Source organism: Rhipicephalus sanguineus, chromosome 7 (assembly GCF_013339695.2).
Source record: "Rhipicephalus sanguineus isolate Rsan-2018 chromosome 7, BIME_Rsan_1.4, whole genome shotgun sequence".
NCBI lineage: Eukaryota > Metazoa > Arthropoda > Arachnida > Ixodida > Ixodidae > Rhipicephalus > Rhipicephalus sanguineus.
The window spans coordinates 41,445,553-41,467,686 of record NC_051182.1 but is presented as its reverse complement, the minus strand read 5'-3'; the positions used below and the strand labels follow the sequence as shown (position 1 = coordinate 41,467,686).

General features: G+C 49.6%; 1 protein-coding gene across 1 annotated transcript; it reads right to left on the bottom strand.

Moving 5' to 3' along the window:
* Nucleotides 1-16,057: 16,057 nt before the first annotated feature.
* Nucleotides 16,058-21,373, bottom strand: LOC119398641 (uncharacterized). The gene is made up of 2 exons (XM_037665472.1): nt 21,274-21,373; nt 16,058-18,453 (listed from the first exon to the last, which is right to left on the bottom strand). The coding sequence occupies exons 1-2, from the start codon at nt 21,371-21,373 to the stop codon at nt 16,058-16,060; spliced, it is 2,496 nt and encodes an 831-aa protein (XP_037521400.1).
* Nucleotides 21,374-22,134: the final 761 nt, after the last annotated feature.

Sequence of the window (22,134 nt, the reverse complement as noted above, 5' to 3'; positions counted from 1 at the left end):
ACACCATTTTTATGTCGCCCAGTTATCTCTGTTTTTTTGTTCGTTTAAAGACGCATACTCTAACATATATTCGATTGAAGTATTTTCCCTAATGTCCGCTTTTACGTATTTACATATTTCTTTCGGAGATTACATATTTCTTTCGGAGATCCTCCCTCACTTGTGGGAATTCGTACGTTGGGCAAACCAGCAGATGCCTTAACGTGCGATTAAAGGAACACAACCAGTCACTGAACAAATCGGATGTGTCACATCTCGTATCACACTGTTGCACGTGTGGCTGTTTACCATTGTTTTCAGATACGAAGTAGCCACGCTAGCGCATATGCTCTGGGAGTGCAAGGCAACGCACACTAACCCCGATACTGCTTCGGCCAGGTGGGAGGCGGCCCTTCGCAGCTCCCTCCTGGCTGACCAGCTCTGGGCCGTCCAGCAGGCTTGGTCTGACGGTCCCGACGTCGGAGTCGCCCGCTGCGCGCTGACGCGCGCCTTGCAGGACCCAAATAAAGTTTTTCAACCAACCAACCAACGAAGATCTTGTCATCACACAAATGCAAGATTACTCGAGAGGTGATACAGGCATTCCACATCAAAAGAATGGGACACGCATGCGTCAGTCAGCCATCATTGTCCTTGACAGAAAAAGAGTTTGATTGTCTACTTGGCACATGTACTGTAAAGTGATGCCTATGTTAGTAACTAGATTAGCGCTTTCTGCTCTTTGACACGCTGTTTTGCACACGTTTTCGTTTTGTCGTTGTTTTTCTTGTTGTTTTCTTCGATGTTCTTTCCAAATAAATTTTTCATTTGCGAGTCAGCGCTCGTCCAGTGTGCTTGTTTACTCTTCGTCTACGTCTTTTTGCGCTGATTTTATAATGCGCTGCTTCTATAATGGGCGTGATTATGCTCCATAAGGTCAGAGTTCAAACTTTAAAAGCATCGTATTGCTCCTTAGCATGAGGATCACGCTTTTATTAGGAAAATGTAACTCACCACCTTGGCAATGTTTCCGAGTACCATGGGAGCCGGTATGTTGAGGCGCTTAAGCAGTTTCACAACCCACGTCTGGCAATTGTTCGAGAAAATACAGTAGTCTTCATCTCTGCTCATGGCGTCGAAAGCTTTATAAATATCTTCGTAACTAAGCAGATACTTTCCCAGGCATTTCTTCAGGCATTTCTGCAAAGATTTGCACATAGGGAGCTGCATGTATACGCAAACATACATGGACACGCACGAAAATAGGGTGCGAACAGTCGGCCAACTGCCACCGAGGGCTGCAGAGTGCGTGCCCATTATTTCGGCTGCAAGAAATAGATATAAGCAATAAAGGGCAGTGGAAATACACGGGAAATAAAAGAAAAAAATAAGCATATCACTGGCACTTATTCGAAAATGAGCAGGTCAACAGAAATAATGTTCATAAATGATTGACAGATCACTTATGCGCTCCTCGCTGGCATCGATACTCTCTGTGTCGTTGCCAATATCGCTCTCTATCGATGCTCGCTAGTGTTATGACGCAGTACTTCAATTAAACGCTGAAAAAGGGCGGCACCGCCCCATGTCGCCTCACCTCGCCAACAGAGAGCACCACGCGAGAGAGAATATCTGAGAGATATAAAGCGCGTCTCTCGTACCTCTGCGTCCGTGGCGTGGTCGGTTAAGCGCCGGGCGCTTATCGTCGCGCACCGAGATGACGTGGGTTTGGTTCCCGGAGGCGAGACTTTCTTTTCTCGTTCATTCTTTAGCGTGCATTTTTACGCACAAAACGCACAAAATTTTAACCTTCGGAATTTCCGTGATCTAAGACAAGATCTTTTTGCGCAAATGGGTACCAGAAAGGTGAATAATATTGTAATAAAGGTGTATCGAACGCTCTTTCTGTGAAAAGTAGGACATTGTGCGAGCAGTTTGCCAGATTTTCGAAATACTCAAATGGTGGCACCCTATTTTCAGCGCATGTAACGTATTTGCTCTTTGCGATGTCAGTCGTTGCGAGGAGACGCTACAGCACATTCTTTGCGACGGTCCGGTATATAATGCTCAGAGACAGTTCCTGGTGTCCGTTGTACCGCACTTTGGCCACGCACCAACATTTGTTGAAACCATTCTTCGATATCTTGGACAGAAGACATCGCAGCTGAAGGCTACCAAAGCACTACTTAGGTTTTTAAAAGCAACGAATTTCGACAACTTGGAATGACAGTGATGTCGCGTACAACACAAGAGTAACGGATTGTGACTGAATGTGGGTGTGCTATGTTATTTGCTGCTTTTCTCTCTCTTTCCTCTGCATTTTCAAACTCTCTCGTCCTGTTCTCATGCTCTGGATAACACACCTGTTTTCTCAAACTGGCTAACCGCCCTGGCTCTTCTTCTTTATTTCTTCTCTTCTTCGAAACTTAAAAACTGGTGACAATCGGCTATCTTCGCTCCATAACGAAGCGCGATATGTGATTGCCTACTGGAAGACGGATGCCATTTGAATTTAAATTAGTAGAGTAGAGAACTCCACCGTTAGGCGTAAGTAAACAATAACCAATGGTCCTCTTCACAAGCGCGTTTTCACATGCCGGAAACGCGTTCTGTCCGAGAACCAGAGCAATGACAGGCCGGGCTAATGAAGGCTTTGTTATTAGACAAAACCAGCTTCTGTTAGAGACGAGGGTGATGCACGTAAGTGGGAATGAGCTACACCAGGGGTCTCAAAGTACGGCCCGCGGACCTTCCGCTAGTGGTCCGCAGCCTGCACATGACTGTCTTTGTCCCGTATATTTTTTTTTACTATCTTATTAAAATGTTCATGATTTACACATACGTGACTGGTCCAAAGTATTATTTTTTTGTGAGGCATCCATGATGTCGCGATGTAATGAATAACCATGGTCCAAAAACTCTGTGAGAACCGTCGTCTACATTTCAGTCACTCTGGCGATCAGTATACACATGTGTCTGGAATGCTGACGTTAAATCCCCTTCAGAAATGATTCATTTATGAGGTATGGGAAAATCCCTCATTCAAGTGGCAACGTTATTTGACAGTAGCTTCAATCCCTCCTTCCAACCTTCTTCACTGCCCCGGCCCTTGCCTTAGAACATTTCGTGACCGCAGCCCGCCAGCTGCGGTGAGTTTCAGACCCCTGAGCTATACTTTCTGCTCAGTGCGCAAATTTCCTGCAGTGATTTCTCATTCGCCGTTCCTTCAATGCTCTCCGCCGTACTCACCATGACCTTGTCCTCGCCATCACTCGGTAGTTTTGCACCTTTTTTCATGCACCCCTGTAATTTGTTGCTCTCAGGTTTGGCTTCACACATGTACACGGTGCCATCCTGAAATGCGAAGTACACGGCCCAGTGCATGAAGTGAGCTTGTACGGACTCAGGTGTGCAGCTTTTTGCGGACTCCTTGAACTTCGATTGAGCATTACGAAGTGGAGAAAAATGCAAGGTCACCGCACACACAGTCTTTCTGTCCATCATTCAGTCGCACGCAGGAGATTGGTGCAGAGTAGGGATATCTGCAAAGGCGTAAGACACAAAGATTGCAACGTTACTGTTCCGACGGTCGTATAGTGAAGCTGACGGCTAATTCTGAAATAGGTAATGCCTCACATGCTTAGCATGATCTACGACGAAGCATACATGGTTAAAAAAGGTTTTAGAGCGCTACTCGCTTTGGATCGACAATGCGATCATAATTAAGGTTGCCTATGACTCTGGAAATGAGCTTCAAAATTTGGCTATACAGCAGGGGTAATCACCGCTAGAACTATAAAATTGGCAACGCATTTCAAAGGTAGACGGAGGTTGCGCTGGAGCTCAGAAGTAGTTTTGAATTATGTTGAACGTTTTTATTTTTGTACATATTCCACGTGTTTACTTTTTTTGTTATGATCTACTGTCTGCAAAGCAATGCAAACTTGCAAAAGTTAGCTATTAGTGCTTTACAGAAGTGGAACTATAATTGTGAGTGTACAAGAAAAACTAGATTTGTTAGGTCTTTTTTACGTTTCTTGATGTATGAAAGTTGCCACATATGAAAGTTTTTTATGCTAAAAAACACACATACACCTAGGCTACTGATTCTAGTCCCAGTCATGTAAATTGTAAATGTCACTACTTTGCACATGTGGAAATTTTTCATTGCTTAATGCCTCATAGTTTCCAAGGCAAAGGTACCGCAGCATCTAAAAATGTTGTTTCGAGAAAAATGCACACATTACGTAAACGTACACCAGCATTTCCTGTCAACGTGTCGAAGTAAAATAACCAAAAATATTTTTTTTAAACCGCGAATTCTCAAGTGTCATAAATTTTCTAAAAGGGAAAGAAGTTCACTACCAGACGTTGCAAGATCCGGAAATCGAATTGTTCTGCCACAGGAAGGCGTACCACTGCAACATTTATGAACAGATCTTGTGAGTCGAACTTCTTCACACCAGTGTTTGAGAGCGGTAGAATTCGAAGAGTCCAATAAAGCGCCATTGAAAAGTCGACTGTAAAAGGTCCTCCACATTGCGAGAGAAGGCACATTTACCATGTTCATTTCACAAGGGTTACTGCTTATCTGGTTATGGCATTCTTTACTGTTCACTAGGGTGAGCACCCGCGATTACATGCGCCGCAATTGAAAACTATGTATGCTGACCACCTCTTTACTTAATCTGTCTCACACGAGAGTTTTGTAGCCACGTTACCTTTCCAAGGTTCTCTAAGTACCTTTCTATGATTGTGTCTAGTTGTTGGACTACAGTTGATTAAAAAGTAATGGGAAAATGATGTTTCACTTTGATTGTTAAAGCAGCTATTATGGTGGTGCACAAGCAACTATGGTTAAGCTAGACCTGCAGCCACAAAGTGTTAAATAATAATGAGCAAAAGCTGCTTTGTTATAAAGCTGAATTCAAAAGCCAGTTTCTACTATACAAACTGAGAACATTGCGTAAATAATAAGTTCATCGTTACCCGGAATGAGACTACGGTGCAAAGGTGTGAGTACTTTGTACATTTCGGGAATATGTCTATCTATTTGCATTCCAGTATAGAACAATGTGATCAGGCTATTTATGACTGTTAACGGCTCCACTCATTTGCCTCATTTGTGCTTCCCTTCTAAGCAACAAATATCGTGTGAGGGGCCATGAACATGAATGTTCACCAACTAGCCCAACTCACCGTCTTGTTGCAAGTTCCTAAATCTTCGGTCCTCGTTTTATGTGCGCTTAAAAGCTTTGTGCTTTAAACACGAATGTCCACAATTAGCCCATGTCACCGTCTTGTTCCAGAGGGATTGTTCGCTGGCTGCGTTTCACGGGAAGTTATATTTTTGTAACTGGCTTCTCGGGTGCAATGGATGAACGACTCTTCGCGTTAACATATTATTGTGTGGCAGAAGTGTACAGCCGCACAATGAGCCACACCATGTCAATTGCGAAGCGAGCGGGTGGTTTACAGGTCCACACAATACAATGCCCTCAGATATGATATATCGTCCTCAGCCCCAGCCTTTTCGTTTTCTGCGATTCTCACGCCGCAGATGCGGATAGGCGTGCCCCGGCTAATTACGACCACCATGTTTATGGTATCACCTAGTAGAGATTAACAATTATGTTTCAAGTGCAGTGCTCTTAATATAGGTGTAAATGCTTGCCTTTTGTGTAGGCCACTAATGACGTTTTGTACTGCTTCCGATAAGCCAAAAACTTCGGCTGCTAAAATGGAAATACACTCTACAACTACATTAAACAACAACACTAATTGTGCTTTCATCCGTCATAATACTAATACCCACGTGGTTTTAATGCGATAGCGTTAAACAGCCCTTGCCGGAGAAATTACGGTGTCCTGTTCGGCGGCGTTTGATGTCAGCAAAGCTTTGGCCATGTCTGTGAGTCAAAAATCGCAATGAGTGCAAATAAAAAAAATCAGGGGTTCAAGCCTGAGTCGAACGCAACCATTGTGCCGGGTAGTCAGGTTTTCTAGCACAGAACCACGCCAGTGTTTGAAAGTGCTTAAAAAAGCTATGCAGGCTTCATGAAACACGCGTAGTTGTATTGCGTAGTTGCGTAGTTGTATTTTTGCTAAGCGTAGTTGTACGCGTAGCAACATATGTATCATTGCGTGGCAGAAGCGTAGAATAGTACCAGGCGCCACACTGTGTCAATTACGAAACGAGTGGGTAGTTGAAAGGCCCGCCAATTGCAATGCTTTCAGGCGCATTATGTCGCCATCATCAGCTGCAAAAGGATCAACAAAGTGCGCACGTGCATCGGTGCGAGTATTGCCTTGAGGGTGCGTAGAGCATTCATTTCTATCTCGCAAAATGAATTATGGCGTAGTGGCCACTTCCCAACTATATTGCAGTAGGCATTCTACGACAGTTTAAAACGGCCAATGTTACGCACATGGACGCCACTTTCCTCCCGGTTATTCCCGGTAGGGTTAAGGCGCCCTTTGGGAAGAGAAGCGTGACAAGCAAATTATCCACCACTGAGATAATTTATGGCGGTGGAGGGAGCACCCCCACTTTTCAGAGTGGTCAACATCGGCCGTTCACTGGTAAACCAAGTAAGGTGAAGTTATGCTGCGGCGCTTTCGCACCTAGCGCTCCAACATTGCAGAGGAGGCTACCGCTGAGCAGGGACTTATAACGTTGGAACACTCTGCCCTGCTTTCGTTTTGAGCTGAGTGGCCTGAAATTTATATCATCGATGACGCAAATACGGGAAGAAGCCAGTGAAAGTTTTAGGGACCGACGAAACGCTCCTCCTATTTGAAGAAATTCATTTTGTTTCATTGAAAAAGAATAGCATCACCACTGCTCTATATCCAAGCTGCTGCGAGTCAATGAGTGTGCAGAACTGTTCAGTGTTTTAGTCAGGTCGAAATGGGAGACCAAATAAAATTTCCCCTATAGTATCTGATTTCCCAGCTTGGCCTGGCTTGTCGTATTGCCACTTAATTTTATGTGATCGGGTTACACCCACAAACACTGTTAGCAATGCCCAGCACAGACCGCGCCGCAATGATTGAGCAGCTTCGCGATTGCTCAAGGTCATTCTGTTATGATTACGTTCAGGGCGCGAATAGTCGCGTTTATTTGAGAGCTTACGCGACCATCAAAGATAAGGTATACGAGCCGCCCGCTGTGATGGCTTTCGAGATAGCGCGCGCGCCAGCGATCGCGAACTTAGATTCAAAGTTCAAAGATGCTCCGCGCGCGACACTCCCCCCCCCCCCCCCCCTCGCGTCATTTTTCATGCTCGTCAAAGGGCGTGGGGTTTTCTGTCTGCTTCGTCGGCAGGCCTTCCGAGCGGGGTGATGTTATCGTATGGACCCTTCGAGCGACGGAAACGGGACAGCTCGTTTGATCTCTGCTTCGGCCGCGTTCGTCGTCCCCGGTCTCGCGCTTTTAGCTGCGGTAGAACATACTGTCACGGGGTCGTGACGTCGACGAAGACAGCAGTCAGCACGTCCGAGATGAAACTGTTTATTTGGCCGAACTTGTGGCCGGGAAACCGATAGTCAAACTACAGCAATACACGCTGTACAATAATAGCGGCGAACGGGGCGTCGACCGTCGATCAACTGACAAGCAGTCAAGCGCGTCGGCTTTTATACAGGCGCTATCGAACTTTCCAGCGATATCGCTGTTGGCGGCGTTATCTCTCGACAAAGCTGGAATATTCTCGTGCGGCGCGTAATCTTAACGGATTGTTCCAAAACAATCGCGAAGCTTCCTGCACATCACGGCGAGGCTTTCGCAGCGCGTTGCCCACAGTCTTTGTGGGTGAAGCTTCAACGCATGAAATAAAAGACTCGCGGCAATGCCCCCCTCTGAAAAAGCATCGTCCCGATGCTTAAAAACAGAACATGAATACATGCAATACTAAAGAAAACAAATAAAGGAAGCAAACATTAGAGTCCTCAGGTGCGTTAACGAGCATAGTACGGTTTAAGGCGCACCACATGCACGACCTCGGGTCGAGCTCGGCGCCTCTGAGAGTTCGTGATGCCGTCGGGGACAACCTCGTAGTCGAGTGCGCCGAGACGTCGAAGTACCTTGTACGGTCCGAAGTATCGTCGAAGAAGCTTCTCGCTCAGTCCGCGTCGTCGTATTGGCGTCCAGACCCAGACACGGTCGCTGGGCTGGTATTCCACGAATCGTCGTCGAAGATTGTAGCGACGGCTGTCGGTGTGCTGCTGGGTCTTGATGCGCAGGCGGGCGAGGTGTCGTGCTTCTTCGGCGCGCTGTAGGTAGGTGGTCACGTCGATGTTTTCCTCGTCGGTCACGTTTGGTAACATGGCGTCGAGCGTCGTTTCCGGGCTCCGTCCGTAGACCAACTTGTATGGCGTCGTCTGCGTCGTTTCCTGTACGGCCGTGTTGTACGCGAAGGTCACGTACGGAAGGATGGCATCCCACGTCTTGTGTTCGACGTCGACGTACATGGCCAACATGTCGGCGATGTTCTTATTTAGACGCTCGGTGAGGCCGTTGATCTGTGGGTGGTACGCGGTGGTCCGGCGGTGGCTTGTGTGGCTGTATTCCAAGATCGCCTGAGTTAGGCCAGCCGTAAACTCCGTACCTCTGTCGGTGATGAGAACCTGTGGGGCGCCGTGTCGAAGGACGATGCTCTCAACGAAGAACTTGGCTACCTCAGCGGCACTGCCTTTGGGCAGGGCTTTTGTTTCGGCGTAGCGGGTGAGGTAGTCGGTGGCCACGACGATCCATTTATTTCCACAAGTCGACGTTGGGAACGGCCCCAGGAGGTCCATCCCGATCTGCTGGAATGGTCGCCGAGGAGGCTCGATCGGCTGAAGGAAGCCTGCTGGTCTTGTGGGCGGTGTCTTTCGTCCCTGACAGTCTCGGCACGTCCTTACGTAGCGAGTGACGTCGGCGGCAAGGCGCGGCCAGTAGTACTTTTCCTGTACTCGTGCGAGCGTGCTGGAAAGTCCGAGGTGTCCAGCCGTCGGGTCGTCGTGCAGGGCATGCAGGATTTCTGGTCGCAGTCCTGAAGGTATAACGACAAGATAGCTGGCTCGGGCAGGAGAGAAGTTCTTCTTTACGAGGACGTTGTTTTTCAAGGAAAATGATGCCAACCCTCGCCTGAATACTTTTGGGACAACGATGGTCCTGCCCTCCAGGTATTCAACTAGACTCTTCAGCTCCGGGTCGGCTCGCTGTTGTTCGGCTAAGTCGTAAGTACTTATGGCTCCCAAGAAGCTGTCATCATCGTGGTCGTCGGGCGGTGGTGGGTCGACGGGGGCACGAGACAAGCAGGCGGCGTCGGAGTGTTTCTTTCCGGATTTGTAAACGACGGTAATGTCGAATTCTTGAAGTCGTAGGCTCCACCGTGCGAGCCGACCTGAAGGGTCCTTCAAGTTAGCTAGCCAACACAATGCATGGTGGTCGCTCACAACTTTGAAGGGCCTGCCGTAGAGGTAGGGTCGAAACTTGGATGTAGCCCAGATGATCGCTAGGCACTCCTTTTCCGTTGTGGAATAGTTCGTTTCTGCCTTTGATAGCGACCGGCTAGCATAACTGATGACTCTTTCCTGCCCGGCAGTCTTCTGCACAAGGACTGCGCCGAGTCCTACGCTGCTTGCGTTGGTGTGGATTTCCGTATCGGCGTATTCATCGAAATGCGCTAGTATCGGAGGCATCTGAAGGCGTCGTTTCAGTTCTTCAAATGCTTCGATTTCTGCCGTTTCCCACTTGAATGGCACGTCGGTCTTCGTGAGGTGAGTTAGCGGCTCGGCGATTCGTGAAAATTCCTTCACGAAGCGCCTGTAGTAGGCGCACAAGCAGAGAAAACGGCGCACGGATTTGGTGTCGCTGGGTGGCGGGAAGGCAGCGATGGCAGCTGTTTTCCGCGGGTCTGGAGGAACACCATCCCTGCTGATAACGTGACCCAAAAACAAGAGCTCCTCGTACGCGAAGCGGCACTTTTCAGGCTTCAAGGTGAGTCCGGAGGTCTTGATTGTTTCAAGTACAGCTTCAAGGCGCCGGAGGTGTTCGTCGAAGCTTGAGGCAAACACAACGACGTCGTCCAAGTACACGAGGCACGTCTGCCACTTCAAGCCAGCCAGCACTGTGTCCATAACACGTTGGAATGTCGCAGGTGCCGAACAAAGACCGAAGGGCATGACCTTGAACTCGCAGAGGCCGTCTGGTGTTATAAAGGCCGTCTTTTCTCGGTCTCTCTCGTCGACTTCGATTTGCCAGTAGCCGGTCTTGAGGTTCATCGACGAAAAGTACTTCGCGTTGTGGAGTCGATCCAGGGCGTCGTCTATCCGTGGAAGAGGGTACACGTCCTTCTTCGTGATTTTGTTCAGGCGACGATAATCGACGCAGAAACGTAGGGTTCCATCCTTCTTCCTCACTAACACTACGGGAGACGCCCACGGACTCTTGGACGGCTGGATGATGTCATCGCGTAGCATTTCGTCGACTTGCTTCTTAACGGCGTCCCTTTCTCGCGTCGAAACCCGGTAGGGACTCTGACGGAGTGGTCGAGCATTTTCTTCCGTTATGATACGGTGTTTAGCAAGGGGCGTTTGCCGGACCCGTGATGACGACGAGAAACAGTCCTTATATTTCTTCAGAAGGCATCGGAGCTGCTGGTGTTGGCGGGCGGGAAGGCTTGGGTTTACGTCGAAGGATGGCTCAGGCATTGCGGTTGTCGTTGTAGCTTCGTCAGAATCTGAAAAGGCAAACGCATCGCTGACAGCCAAGATTTCTTCGATGAACGCAATCGTCGTGCCCCTGCTCAGGTGTCTGTATTCTTGGCTGAAATTCGTTAGCATCACGCTTCCTTTCCCTTCATACAGCCGAGCAATGCCTCTTGCGACGCAAATGTCACGGTCTAGCAGCAAACCCTGATCGCTCTCGATGACACCTTCGATGCATTCAGCCGTTTCGGTGCCGACGGGAATTATGATGCTGGATCTAGGAGGAATGGTGACTTGATCATCGAGCACGTTCAGGGCATGTTGACATGAGTTCGTATCCGGCGGTGTCGCTTTCTCCGACGATAGGGTTATCGACCTGGTTCTTAAGTCGATGACGGCGCCGTGGTCACTTAGGAAGTCCATTCCAAGTATCACATCCCTGGAGCAGTTTTGTAGGATTACAAAGCTCGCAGGATAAGTCCGGTTGTTCATAGTGACTCTCGCCGTGCAGACACCAATCGGCGTTATTAGATGGCCTCCAGCGGTCCGGATCTCGGGGCCTTCCCAAGCAGTCCTAACTTTCTTCAACTTTGCTGCGAACGGCCCATTGATGACGGAATAGTCGGCTCCAGTATCGACGAGAGCGGTGACGTTGTGGCCGTCGATCAGAACGTCGAGGTCGCTAGTCCGCCGTCTTGCGTTGCGGTTACGTCGCGGCGTCGGGTCACGGCTACGTCGGTTTGCACCGCTGCTTCCGCGTTGCGTCGTCAGGTCTGCTTCTGGTCGCAAAGTTTCGTCTTCAGGACGTCGACGTCGTTCGGCATGCGGCGGGGGCTCGGAACTTCGTCGCGGTGTCGTCGTCGACGGCGGAGGATCTTCAGGATTTCGTCGTTCAGCAACCGCACCTCCACCGGTTGCTGCCCTTTGTTTTCCGGATATGGGCTAGGCGACCTGCCCCGGTTTGAGCCAGTGTACTGCCGGCGGTGCGATGACATGTAGCGGCCGGGCGACGGTGAGCGGGAAGGTCGTCGTTCTTGCCACTGTGTGCCTGTGAGGTAGTCGTCGATGTCGCGAGGCCGTTCGCCTGGCTGCGGGCGCGGCGCGTTGACGGGGAATCCGCGTAGCCCCATCTGACGGTACTGGCAGCGGCGGTACGTGTGGCCGGCCTCCCCGCAGTGGTAGCACAGCGGGCGGTTGTCAGGGGCGCGCCAAACGTCGGTCTTCCTTGGCGCGTAGCGCGGGGCATTGCGCTAGGTGACAGGAGGACGGTAGGGTGTCGGTGGTGGTGGCGGCGGCGGCGTCTGGCGGCGGAACTGCTGCGGCGACGCGGCGTCTTGACGTGGACGAGGAGCGGGGGCGTTGCGTCGGGCTGCTGCAGCATAGTTCATTGCTTGCAGCTGCGGCTGCGCTGCATCGGGGGTGCCCAGCGACTGCTGGATTTCCTCGCGGACCATGTCGGCGATCGAATCCACTTGAGGCTGCGCTGAAGGCAACAGCTTGCGCAGCTCCTCCCGCACTATCGCTCTGATGGTTTCCCGTAGGTCGTCGGTGCCTAGCGAGTGCGCTTCGGTGTGGCCTGTCGACAGGGTTGAGCGGTTGTATTGCTTCGTCCTAATCTCGAGGGATTTTTCAATTGTTGTGGCTTCCTTTAGGAATTCGGTGACAGTTTTCGGTGGGTTCCGCACCAATCCTGCAAAGAGGTATTGTTTCACTCCCCGCACAAGGAAGCGGACCTTTTTATCCTCAGGCATGGCAGCATCGGCCAGGCGGAAAAGTCGCGTCATCTCTTCCGTGTAGATAGTGACTGTCTCATTCGGTAGCTGTGCTCTTGTCTCCAGCAAAGCAGCGGCCTTTTCCTTGCGGACGATGCTCGCGAAGGTATTGAGGAACGTCGTCCGAAAGAGGTCCCAGGATTGAAGGCTCGATTCATGGTTTTCGAACCACGTTTTCGCGGCGTCTTCTAAGTAGAAGTAGACGTGGCGCAGCTGCTCCTCAGTGTCCCAATGGTTGAAGGTGGCGACTCGCTCGTACGTCTCCAGCCAGCTCTCCGGGTCTTCAAACGACGATCCACGGAAAGTCGGTGGCTCCCTTGGCTGTTGCATCACTACCGTTGTAGGTGGCAGGGGGTCTGTCATCGTCTGGGCGGTCGATGTGACGGTCTTTGGCTGCCTGGCGTTTTCGGGAAGGAGCCCGTACTCTGGTTGTAGTCCCTTCTGCCGGCGGCTGGTTCGAGGATCCGGGTTGTCCTTAGATTCGTCTTCTTCGCGGCTTGGGCTTCGGTCAGCGCTCCGCGGTGGCGTCCGGATCATGAAGCAGCACCTCCACCAGATGTCGCGGGGTCGTGACGTCGACGAAGACAGCAGTCAGTACGTCCGAGATGAAACTGTTTATTTGGCCGAACTTGCGCTATCGAACATTCCAGCGATATCGCTGTTGGCGGCGTTATCTCTCGACAAAGCTGGAACATTCTCCTGCGGCGCGTAATCTTAACGGATTGTTCCAAAACAATCGCGAAGCTTCCTACACATCACGGCGAGGCTTGCGCAGCGCGTTGCCCACAGTCTTTGTGGGTGAAGCTTCAACGCATGAAATAAAAGGCTCGCGGCAATACGATGCGCGGGCGGATTTATCGATTTGGACTTCATACCGGAAGGATATGACGGCGACGCCTGTATGAAAATGGTGATGTCCGGGAAATGTCCTTTCTGTTTCCCTTTGACGCCCAACATGATCTTTATGGTTCCTCTTCCTTTTTTTGATCTGCAAGACGCTACTTTATGTTTACGAAACCCTTCCTCGTCCTATCGAAAGATTCCTTCTGGTTTCCTGTAGGATGTGTCCTTTGTGTTTACCGCAGGATGTTACCTGGCAGCGAACTATATGTTACCTGCAGGAGCACCCGAGTTCATGAGTGGGTAACATGTGGTAGTACAAAAACATTTTTTGTCAGTGCCGTAGCCAGACGGGGTGCCGAAGCGCACCCCCGAAATTTTTGCATTATATAGCACACACAAACACACACACACGTATATATATATATATATATATATATATATATATATATATATATATATATCAAGCATGTAGCTAGGAATTTTTTTCGCGAGAGGGGGGGGCACTTGATGAAAATCTTGACGTTTTCAGAAAAACAGCTACACCAAAATTTCCGGGGGGGGGGGGTCTGGGCCCTTCGGGCTCCGCTCCCCTGGCTATGGACCTGATGGACCTATGGACCTGATGGACCTGATGGACCATAGCCATAGGACCATAGGTCCTATGGCTATGGACCTATGGACCTATGGACCGCTCCCCTGGCTATGGACCGTCTCTCAGCCAGCTAATGGCGAGCTATTTATATATACCATGTAATTCAGCATGCTTTCTTAGTGGCCACATAGATGGCGCGACGTGCACGCGTGTTGCGCGCTTTAAAGATCGTCGCCCCGCCCCTGCGAACGCCGTTGCTGTTCGCTCTACAGGGCGTCGTCGCTTTCGTGCGCTTATCTCAAGGAAAGAAGGGGCAGCCGGTGAGGTGCTTCGCTTCGCTCTCTGCAGCGGCCGCGTTTGCGAAAGGAGCGCGCTGTTCGAACAGAAATAAGTAACAACTGTGACAATTAGCTCGCGCTCGTCTTGTGTGTACCTGTTCGTTTGTTTCGTGCGTCCTGCTTTATGTTTGAGCAGTGCGCTTCAAGTGTCGAGCTATGACGCATTAGTTCGCGCTCGTACTGTGTGCGTTATTTTCGTGCGTCCTTTGGGCTCGAGCGACGCGCTGGCAATTTCGAGCTTTTTTCCGTTCTTTGCGTTACATTACATTTTCTTACTATCGCAATCATTGCTTCGCCGCTGCAGCGAAACTGTGAATTTTTGTTTTAATTCATGTCTTATGTGCAGTTTGTCATTTTTAAAATTGAACTTTCAATTTTGTGATAATGCAGTAGTGCATCAATTCACTATTTTATTTTCACTTTATTATTCACCGTACAGGTTATTGTAATGTGCTTTTCTAATCATACATATTTCATTGTCTTCCGGATATTCATTTCCTAAGTGCAATCATGCGATGTCCTGCTGTGATGCCTAATCATATTCACCTTTGTTAATGATAACTTACAGACGGTATTGAAACGCAATCTCGGCATTGGGAGATGAATGGTGGCGATATTTTTTAAACTACACAGTTTTATCTGCGTGCTTTAGTTGTGTGAAATATAATAATAATAAGGGTTTGGAGCTAACCACAATATGATTATGAGGTACGTCGTAGTGGAGGGCTCCTGAAATTTCGACCACCTGGGATATTTAAGGTGCACCTAAATCTAAGTAGATGGGCCTCGAGCATTTCTTCCTCGATCGAAAACGTGGCCACCACGGCCGGGATTTGATCGCGTGACCTTCGGTTCAGCAGTCAAGGGTGACTTACAGTGTACTACTTTTGTGTGGGTAATAGTTTCTTGATTCAAATTATGTATGCTAAGTATGGCATTTTGGTGCCAACCACGCATCTCTGGCAGTGCACTGATGTTGTGTTTGGTACATTGCTAACTTATTGCAGTGTTTAATTATTTTAGCATGTATTTATTTTGAGCAGCTCTGGGTAGCGCACTGACGTTTGTCACATTCCCCATTTATTGCAATATTTTTTTATTTGCGTATTTATTTTGAGTTTGTTGTGAAGTTATGGTTGTTCCACTTCTTTCACTCTAGAAGGTTGCATACATTTGTAATTAACCCATGATGCCCAACAAGTCACTCTGATACACTTAGGTGTTAAAAGCTTATCTAAGTAGCCCATAGTGTTTATAATGCCCTGGAAAGTGCCTCTTGGTCATAAATTGCTGTCATGAGGAGTTGCTTAAAACGTTTGTTTTTGCGTTTTACAGATATGTGTTGTGGCGGAATAGCAGGGAGGCAAACTTTCTTTAGTGCGTTGGACGACGACGGAGGATCAAGACGTCCGCTCGGTTCGAACGCATCACGAAGACTGGTTTATTCTTCCACTATTTACAGGACTCTCGTAGAGAGGGAAAAAAAAGGAAAATAGAACACAAAAACACAGGCACAGTCAAAAGAGTTTCCTCTGCACCCCGCACGTGCAACTGATTTGAAGAGCAGACGGTCCATGTGCTTCAGTGTTCTTTCACGGGCTGGGCGCGTATGTCGCAAAACGACGAGGTCACCTGTAGACGTTTTCCGCTTTTCCGGTACCCATTGTCGCCTCCAGACAGCGGGCCGCCGCTGCCGCAACGCCGAAACGCGTCCCCCCCCGAGCTGCCCGTCCTCCTCCCTTTCGCCGCGGGGCCTTCCAAGCTGCTCCGAAGTGGGTGGCCGCTTCACAATCTTCGACAAATACAACAACCTCCCCCGGATGAGCGAACTCTTTAGCTCATTGTTCATCGACTTCTAGAGGATAAAGCAGCTGTATTGGTCGTTTCAGCTCCGTTCCCCCGCTTAGTGCGAGCCGGCAGGCCCGCACCCTGCCGTCTCTGCCCTTGAACGTTTCTTTGATTCTGGCGATCTTCCACATGTGGCGTTTCAAATGGTCTTCTTTTAAAAGCACCAAATCGCCTATCTTTAGGTCACTCGATGTCGTTGGGTGAGACAAATGGGCTGATCTAAGCTCCAATAAATACTCTTTCCGCCATCGTCTCCAAAATCCTTCAGCCATGGCTGACCGGTACTTCCAGCGCCGTGAGAGATGCGCGTCACCGCCCGGAATTTCGGCTGGCAGGTGGTGTGGAGGAAGGGTTGTCAGCTTTCTTCCGACGAGGAAGTGCGCCGGCGACAGCGGTTCTGGCTCTCGGGCATCTTCGTAGGTGAAAGTCAATGGGCGTGAGTTTATCACGGCCTCCACTTCGTACAAGACCGTTGTGAGTTCTTCAAAGTTTAAACTGCTCCGACCTAACACCTTGCGCAACGCTACCTTCACCGATCGCACCAACCGCTCCCAGAATCCGCCCCACCAAGCTGCCCTTTCAACAATAAACTTCCACCTGATTTGGTTTCCGGCGAAGTAAGACTGCATTTCCTGTGATTTTAGTAGCGTGAACATCGCTTTCAGGTCTTTTGCTGCTCTCTTGAAAGTTAGCGCGTTGTCCGAATAAATAGTCGAGCAGATTCCCCTGCGAGCCACGAAGCGCTTGAATGCCAGGAGAAAGGCTGTAGTCGACATGTCGCTGACGAGCTCAAGATGGACGGCACGTGTCACAGCGCAGGTGAAAATAGCGATGTAACATTTCCGGTTATCGCGCGACTGTTGACAAATCAAAGGTCCTGCGAAATCGATGCCAACGGTGTCGAACGGATTTCCTTTTGTCACTCTGTCAGCTGGAAGTGGTGCTACTGGTTCCGTGGCGGGAGGGCAACTTTGTTTGCGACAAATGAGGCACCGCTTGATAACCTTTTTTACGGCCTGGCGCCCTCGGATGATCCAATACGACTCTCGCAACTGCGCGAGGGTGTCGCGTACCCCTGAGTGCAGCATTCTCACGTGCTCTTTCTTTATGAGCAGCAGCGTGAAGGGGTGAGTGCCAGGGAGAACGATAGGATGTTTGGTCTCTTCGTGGTTGTCAGTGAATTGCAGGCGTCCACCAACTCGCATGAGACCTTCCCCGTCAAGGTACGGGTTGAATGGCAAAACAGGAGAGCCTTTGCGCAGCGGTCTTTGGGCTTTCAGGTTGGAAATGTCGTCGCTGAATGCTTCTCCTTGAGTTGCAGCCAACCAGTACCTCTCAGCATCGATCACTTCTTCAGCTCGTAGTGGGCCACTTTTTCTTTCCTTCCCGTTGCGGCAATTGTTGACAAAGCGGTGGATCCACGCAGTTACGCGAACGACTCTGCTGAATGAGCTGAACTCTGCCACTTTCAGCACTGCCTCGGATGATGATGAGACAATGGGCATCACCGTCACTTTTCTCTCTTCTGCGTGACATTCTGCAACCCCTGGGCTCGGCTCGCCTGTCGTTGGCCAATGCGTCTCATCGCCGTGAAGCCAATGGGGTCCTTTCCACCACAACTCGCTCTCCAACAAGGCCGACGGGAGGATACCGCGAGTGATTAGATCAGCGGGGTTGTCTGGTCCTGGGCAGTGTCTCCAATCTTTAGGATCAGTCAGCGCCTGTAGCTCTGACACCCGGTTTGCCACGAAGGGCTTCCATCTGGCAGCGTTTCCTTTAATCCAGTGCATAGCCACTGTGGAATCAGTCCAAAGAATAGTAGCAGCATTCTGGAGGTCCAAGGCCTTGACAACGTAGCGGCACAGTCTAGCGCCAATGAGGGCCCCCATCAGCTCCAGTCGGGGTAACGAGAGGCGCTTCAAAGGAGCTACTCTTGATTTGGCCACAATTAGGCTTATAGTGATTGTTCCCAGAGGAGACTTGCATGCAACGTATGCGACAGCACCGTAGGCCTTCGGGCTGGCATCGCAGAAAATGTGCAACACTTTCTCTGTCTCTTCATGTCGGAAATGTCTTGCTATAACTCTCGAAATGGACACTCCCTTGATGCATTGAAGCTCTTCACACCAGCAGTCCCACTCCGCTCGCATTTCTTCTGGCAAGGGATCGTCCCAACCAGCACCCAACTCCCACAATCTTTGGAACAATATCTTTACGTACAGTGTTGTGGGAGCAATAAACCCAAAGGGGTCGAAAATTCTGGCTGAGACTTGCAGTACGAATCTCTTGCTGTCAGCTCTTGTGTTGAGGAAATCAAGAAGTGAGGTCATATTGTACTCAAAATTATCCGTCTGAGCATTCCAGGCCACTCCCAATACCTTGGTGGCTGCAGGAGGTTCAGCATTCGCATTACTCCTTGTCACATTCCCATCCTCTATGAAGTTGACTAAATCGTGGTCGTTAGACATCCACTTGTGGAGTCGCATTCCTGCTTGTGATAATATATCGCTAGATTCCTGGCATAACACTTTACCCTGTTCAAGGCTGTCGACCCCAGTCACTAGGTCGTCAACATAGAGATGGTTGCGTAGGATGCTCGCCGTCTCAGCATACTGCTCCGGGAGTCCTTCAAGATGGTGTTGTAATGTTGCGGCCAATAGGAAAGGGCTGGATGTGACACCGAACGGCACGCGTGTCATTCGATAGGCCGCCACCGCTGGTAGTTCTTCACCTTTCTTCGGCGTAGTAGCATACCAGAGAAAACGCACAGCGTTCCGGTCGTCGTCTGACAAGGATATTTGAAGAAATGCCTTTTCAATATCCGCAATGAGGCCGATGTTGTAAGTGCGGAAGTTGATCAGCAAATCGATCAGCTCTGGATTAAGCTTCGGACCACTTTCCAAAACATCATTCAGTGAGAGGCGACTTTTGTCACTGGATGATGCATCGAATACTACCCTCATTTTTGTTGTCTGGCTTTCTTGACGAACAACTGCTTGATGTGGCATATAATACACTGGACCTTCCGAAGTGCTGCAACGCTCGTTGGCTGGCTCTGCGTAGCCCTTTTCGATGTATTCTCGGATGCAGGCGTCATATTCCCTGATCAAGGAATCTTCTTTCAAAAGGCGCGTTGTTTGGGCTCTAAGACGCTTCGCGGCGCACTCGTAGTTGTCGTCGAGCTCATTGACCATTGGCCTCCAGGGAAATGACACTTTGTACCGACCATGCTCAAACTTGACGGTTTCTTTGTAGTGCTGTAGGACTGCGTCTTGGTGACGAGCTGGTTCATTTTCTTTGATACCAATGTGCTCGAGCTCCCAGAAGGACCTCAACTGTGCGGACATTTCCTTGTCTGTTTTTTCGCTCACTCCCACTCGCATTACGCCAGCAGCAGAGGAACAGACTCCTGTTGACCTTCTTGTGCCGACCTGACCCTGGACTGTCCACCCGAATACTGTCTCCACTGCCATCAGTTTGGAGGTTAAGCGCTTCGTGGATCCCGTGACTATTTCCCAATAGTGATCAGCTCCGATTAGAAGGTCAATGTTTTCACATCCGTCACCCTGCGCGACGTCTGCGACGGGTAAGTCAAATTTCGAAAGTTCAAGCAGAACTGACTTTGATGGTGTAGACATGATATCCGCGCAGATGCAGGGAACTTCCAGCGCTTCGACTCGTATCCTTTTCCCGTCGTACTGGCCTCGGAGCCACAGCTCGACCCGACGCGCTTTAGTGCGGTTTACTGCCGACTTGTCGCCGAAGGCATATATTCTAAGCTCCTCTTCCCCAAGCACCTTTAACTGCAGTCTTTCAGATAAGTTGCGATGGATGAATGTCCTTTGACTGCCGCCATCTAGGAGAAGCCTGACAAGTGTACTTTTGTGCGGTCCCTCTGTCCAAGCTCGCGCTGTTTGAAGAAGCAACTGATGCCCCTCCGTGCACATAAATTTCTCTTCTGAGCCTAGAGAAGACTTTAGCACTGCGGCTTCTTCAGTCACTGGTCGAGAGGATGGATTCTGTTCAGCAGTGCCGCGGTATCCTCTGAAATCAGGATCACACATCGCCGTGGCGTGTTTACCGCTACAGTTGGCACACCTGAGCCATTTGGCCTTACGGCACTCTCTTGACGTGTGCCCCTTTACTGTGCAACGGAAACATCTGTTCTCACGCTTCAGCATTTCCCTTTTATCAGCTGCTGACATCTCTGCGTCACAGTTACCGGTTTCGTGGCACTCTGACGAACAAAACAGACACCCTGTTCTTTCCTTGGTCATTGTATGTAATGCCGCAGCCGAAGACATTCTCGCCGCTTTAAAGGTGCTCTTGCGGTTTTCTATCGATGATTCTACACTCATGACTCTGGGTGCTTCGGCCCGCTGGATGATCTCCCGTGCTTCAACCTCTTTTCTCAAAAAATGCACAAATGCCTCCAATTCACTGCCTCCTGTCGTAGTGTCTTTTCTTCGGCAATATTCGAGATGAAGGTCCGCAGGCACCGCTTTCTTTACAACTGTCAGTAGCAAAGCTCCGTACGTGCTGACACCTACGCCCAGAGAAGTGAGGCTTCGTACACCCCTTTCTACTTCGTCAACAAGGCCTCGAAGTTGGCTGAGGTTCCGTGAGTCACGCACTGACCTGATATTGAGCAATCTGGACATGTGGTCCTCGATAATGACTTCTTTTCGGCCGAACCTTTCCTTTAACAGCGAGAGAGCAACTTCGTAGTTTCCTTCAGACAAATCAAGCCCTGCAACAGCAGCCGCTGCCTTTCCTGTGAGGTAACTGTTCAGGTATTTGAATTTGTCCACGTTTGACAGGTGGTGGTTAGCGTTTATTGTTGAGTCGAATTGGCTCCAAAAGCCTTGCCACTGTCGAAGCTCACCGTTGAACTTTGATATTTCTAGTTTTGGCAGCTTTACTGTGGGGGTTACTTGCGGTATGTTATTGCTAGATTCTCTTTGATTTGAGGAGCTTGAGGTGCGATCTAGCGAAGCGGTCACTGATGAGGTGTTAGTGCAGTTAAGCTCACGTAGCATGCGCTGTACTTTGGTTTTTGCTACGCTGATTCTTTCTTTGTAGGTCTCGGAGCATGCAATTTCCTCTTCTAATGCGTCATCTTCTACGCCACTCTCAATTTCCCGATCTAGCTCTTTCAGTGAATCTTCCTTAAGTGAGAGAAGGTTGATCTTTTCTTCGAGCTCACCGAGTGATGCGTCGTCCTCCATGGTGGCTATGTCGTTGAGAAGCTTTGTCGTTGACGTCCGCACCACGGCCCTTTTGCGCTTGATCCTGTCGATGTCCATCTTTGGGTCCCTATATTCCCGGGTTTCGGCACCAGAAAATATTGTGGCGGAATAGCAGGGAGGCAAACTTTCTTTAGTGCGTTGGACGACGACGGAGGATCAAGACGTCCGCTCGGTTCGAACGCATCACGAAGACTGGTTTATTCTTCCACTATTTACAGGACTCTCGTAGAGAGGGAAAAAAAAGGAAAATAGAACACAAAAACACAGGCACAGTCAAAAGAGTTTCCTCTGCACCCCGCACGTGCAACTGATTTGAAGAGCAGACGGTCCATGTGCTTCAGTGTTCTTTCACGGGCTGGGCGCGTATGTCGCAAAACGACGAGGTCACCTGTAGACGTTTTCCGCTTTTCCGGTACCCATTGTCGCCTCCAGACAGCGGGCCGCCGCTGCCGCAACGCCGAAACGCGTCCCCCCCCGAGCTGCCCGTCCTCCTCCCTTTCGCCGCGGGGCCTTCCAAGCTGCTCCGAAGTGGGTGGCCGCTTCACAATCTTCGACAAATACAACAATATGAATGTACGCTTCATTACCAAAAAAGATGCAGAACAAGTTAAAACTTTTAAAATATTAATGATGTGTTCAGGCGTTATGTGGTTAAGGCTGATCTGTTAATCTTATTTTTGTTCAACCGCCGACAGATGTACATTGCCAGTTTGTATATTGTCTATGAAGTGCTCTAAACTGTACAGTGTAAATGATAATAAATGAGTAATATTGCAGAGTTTTGTATGGATGTACATCCCAATTATAGCAGCCGTAAT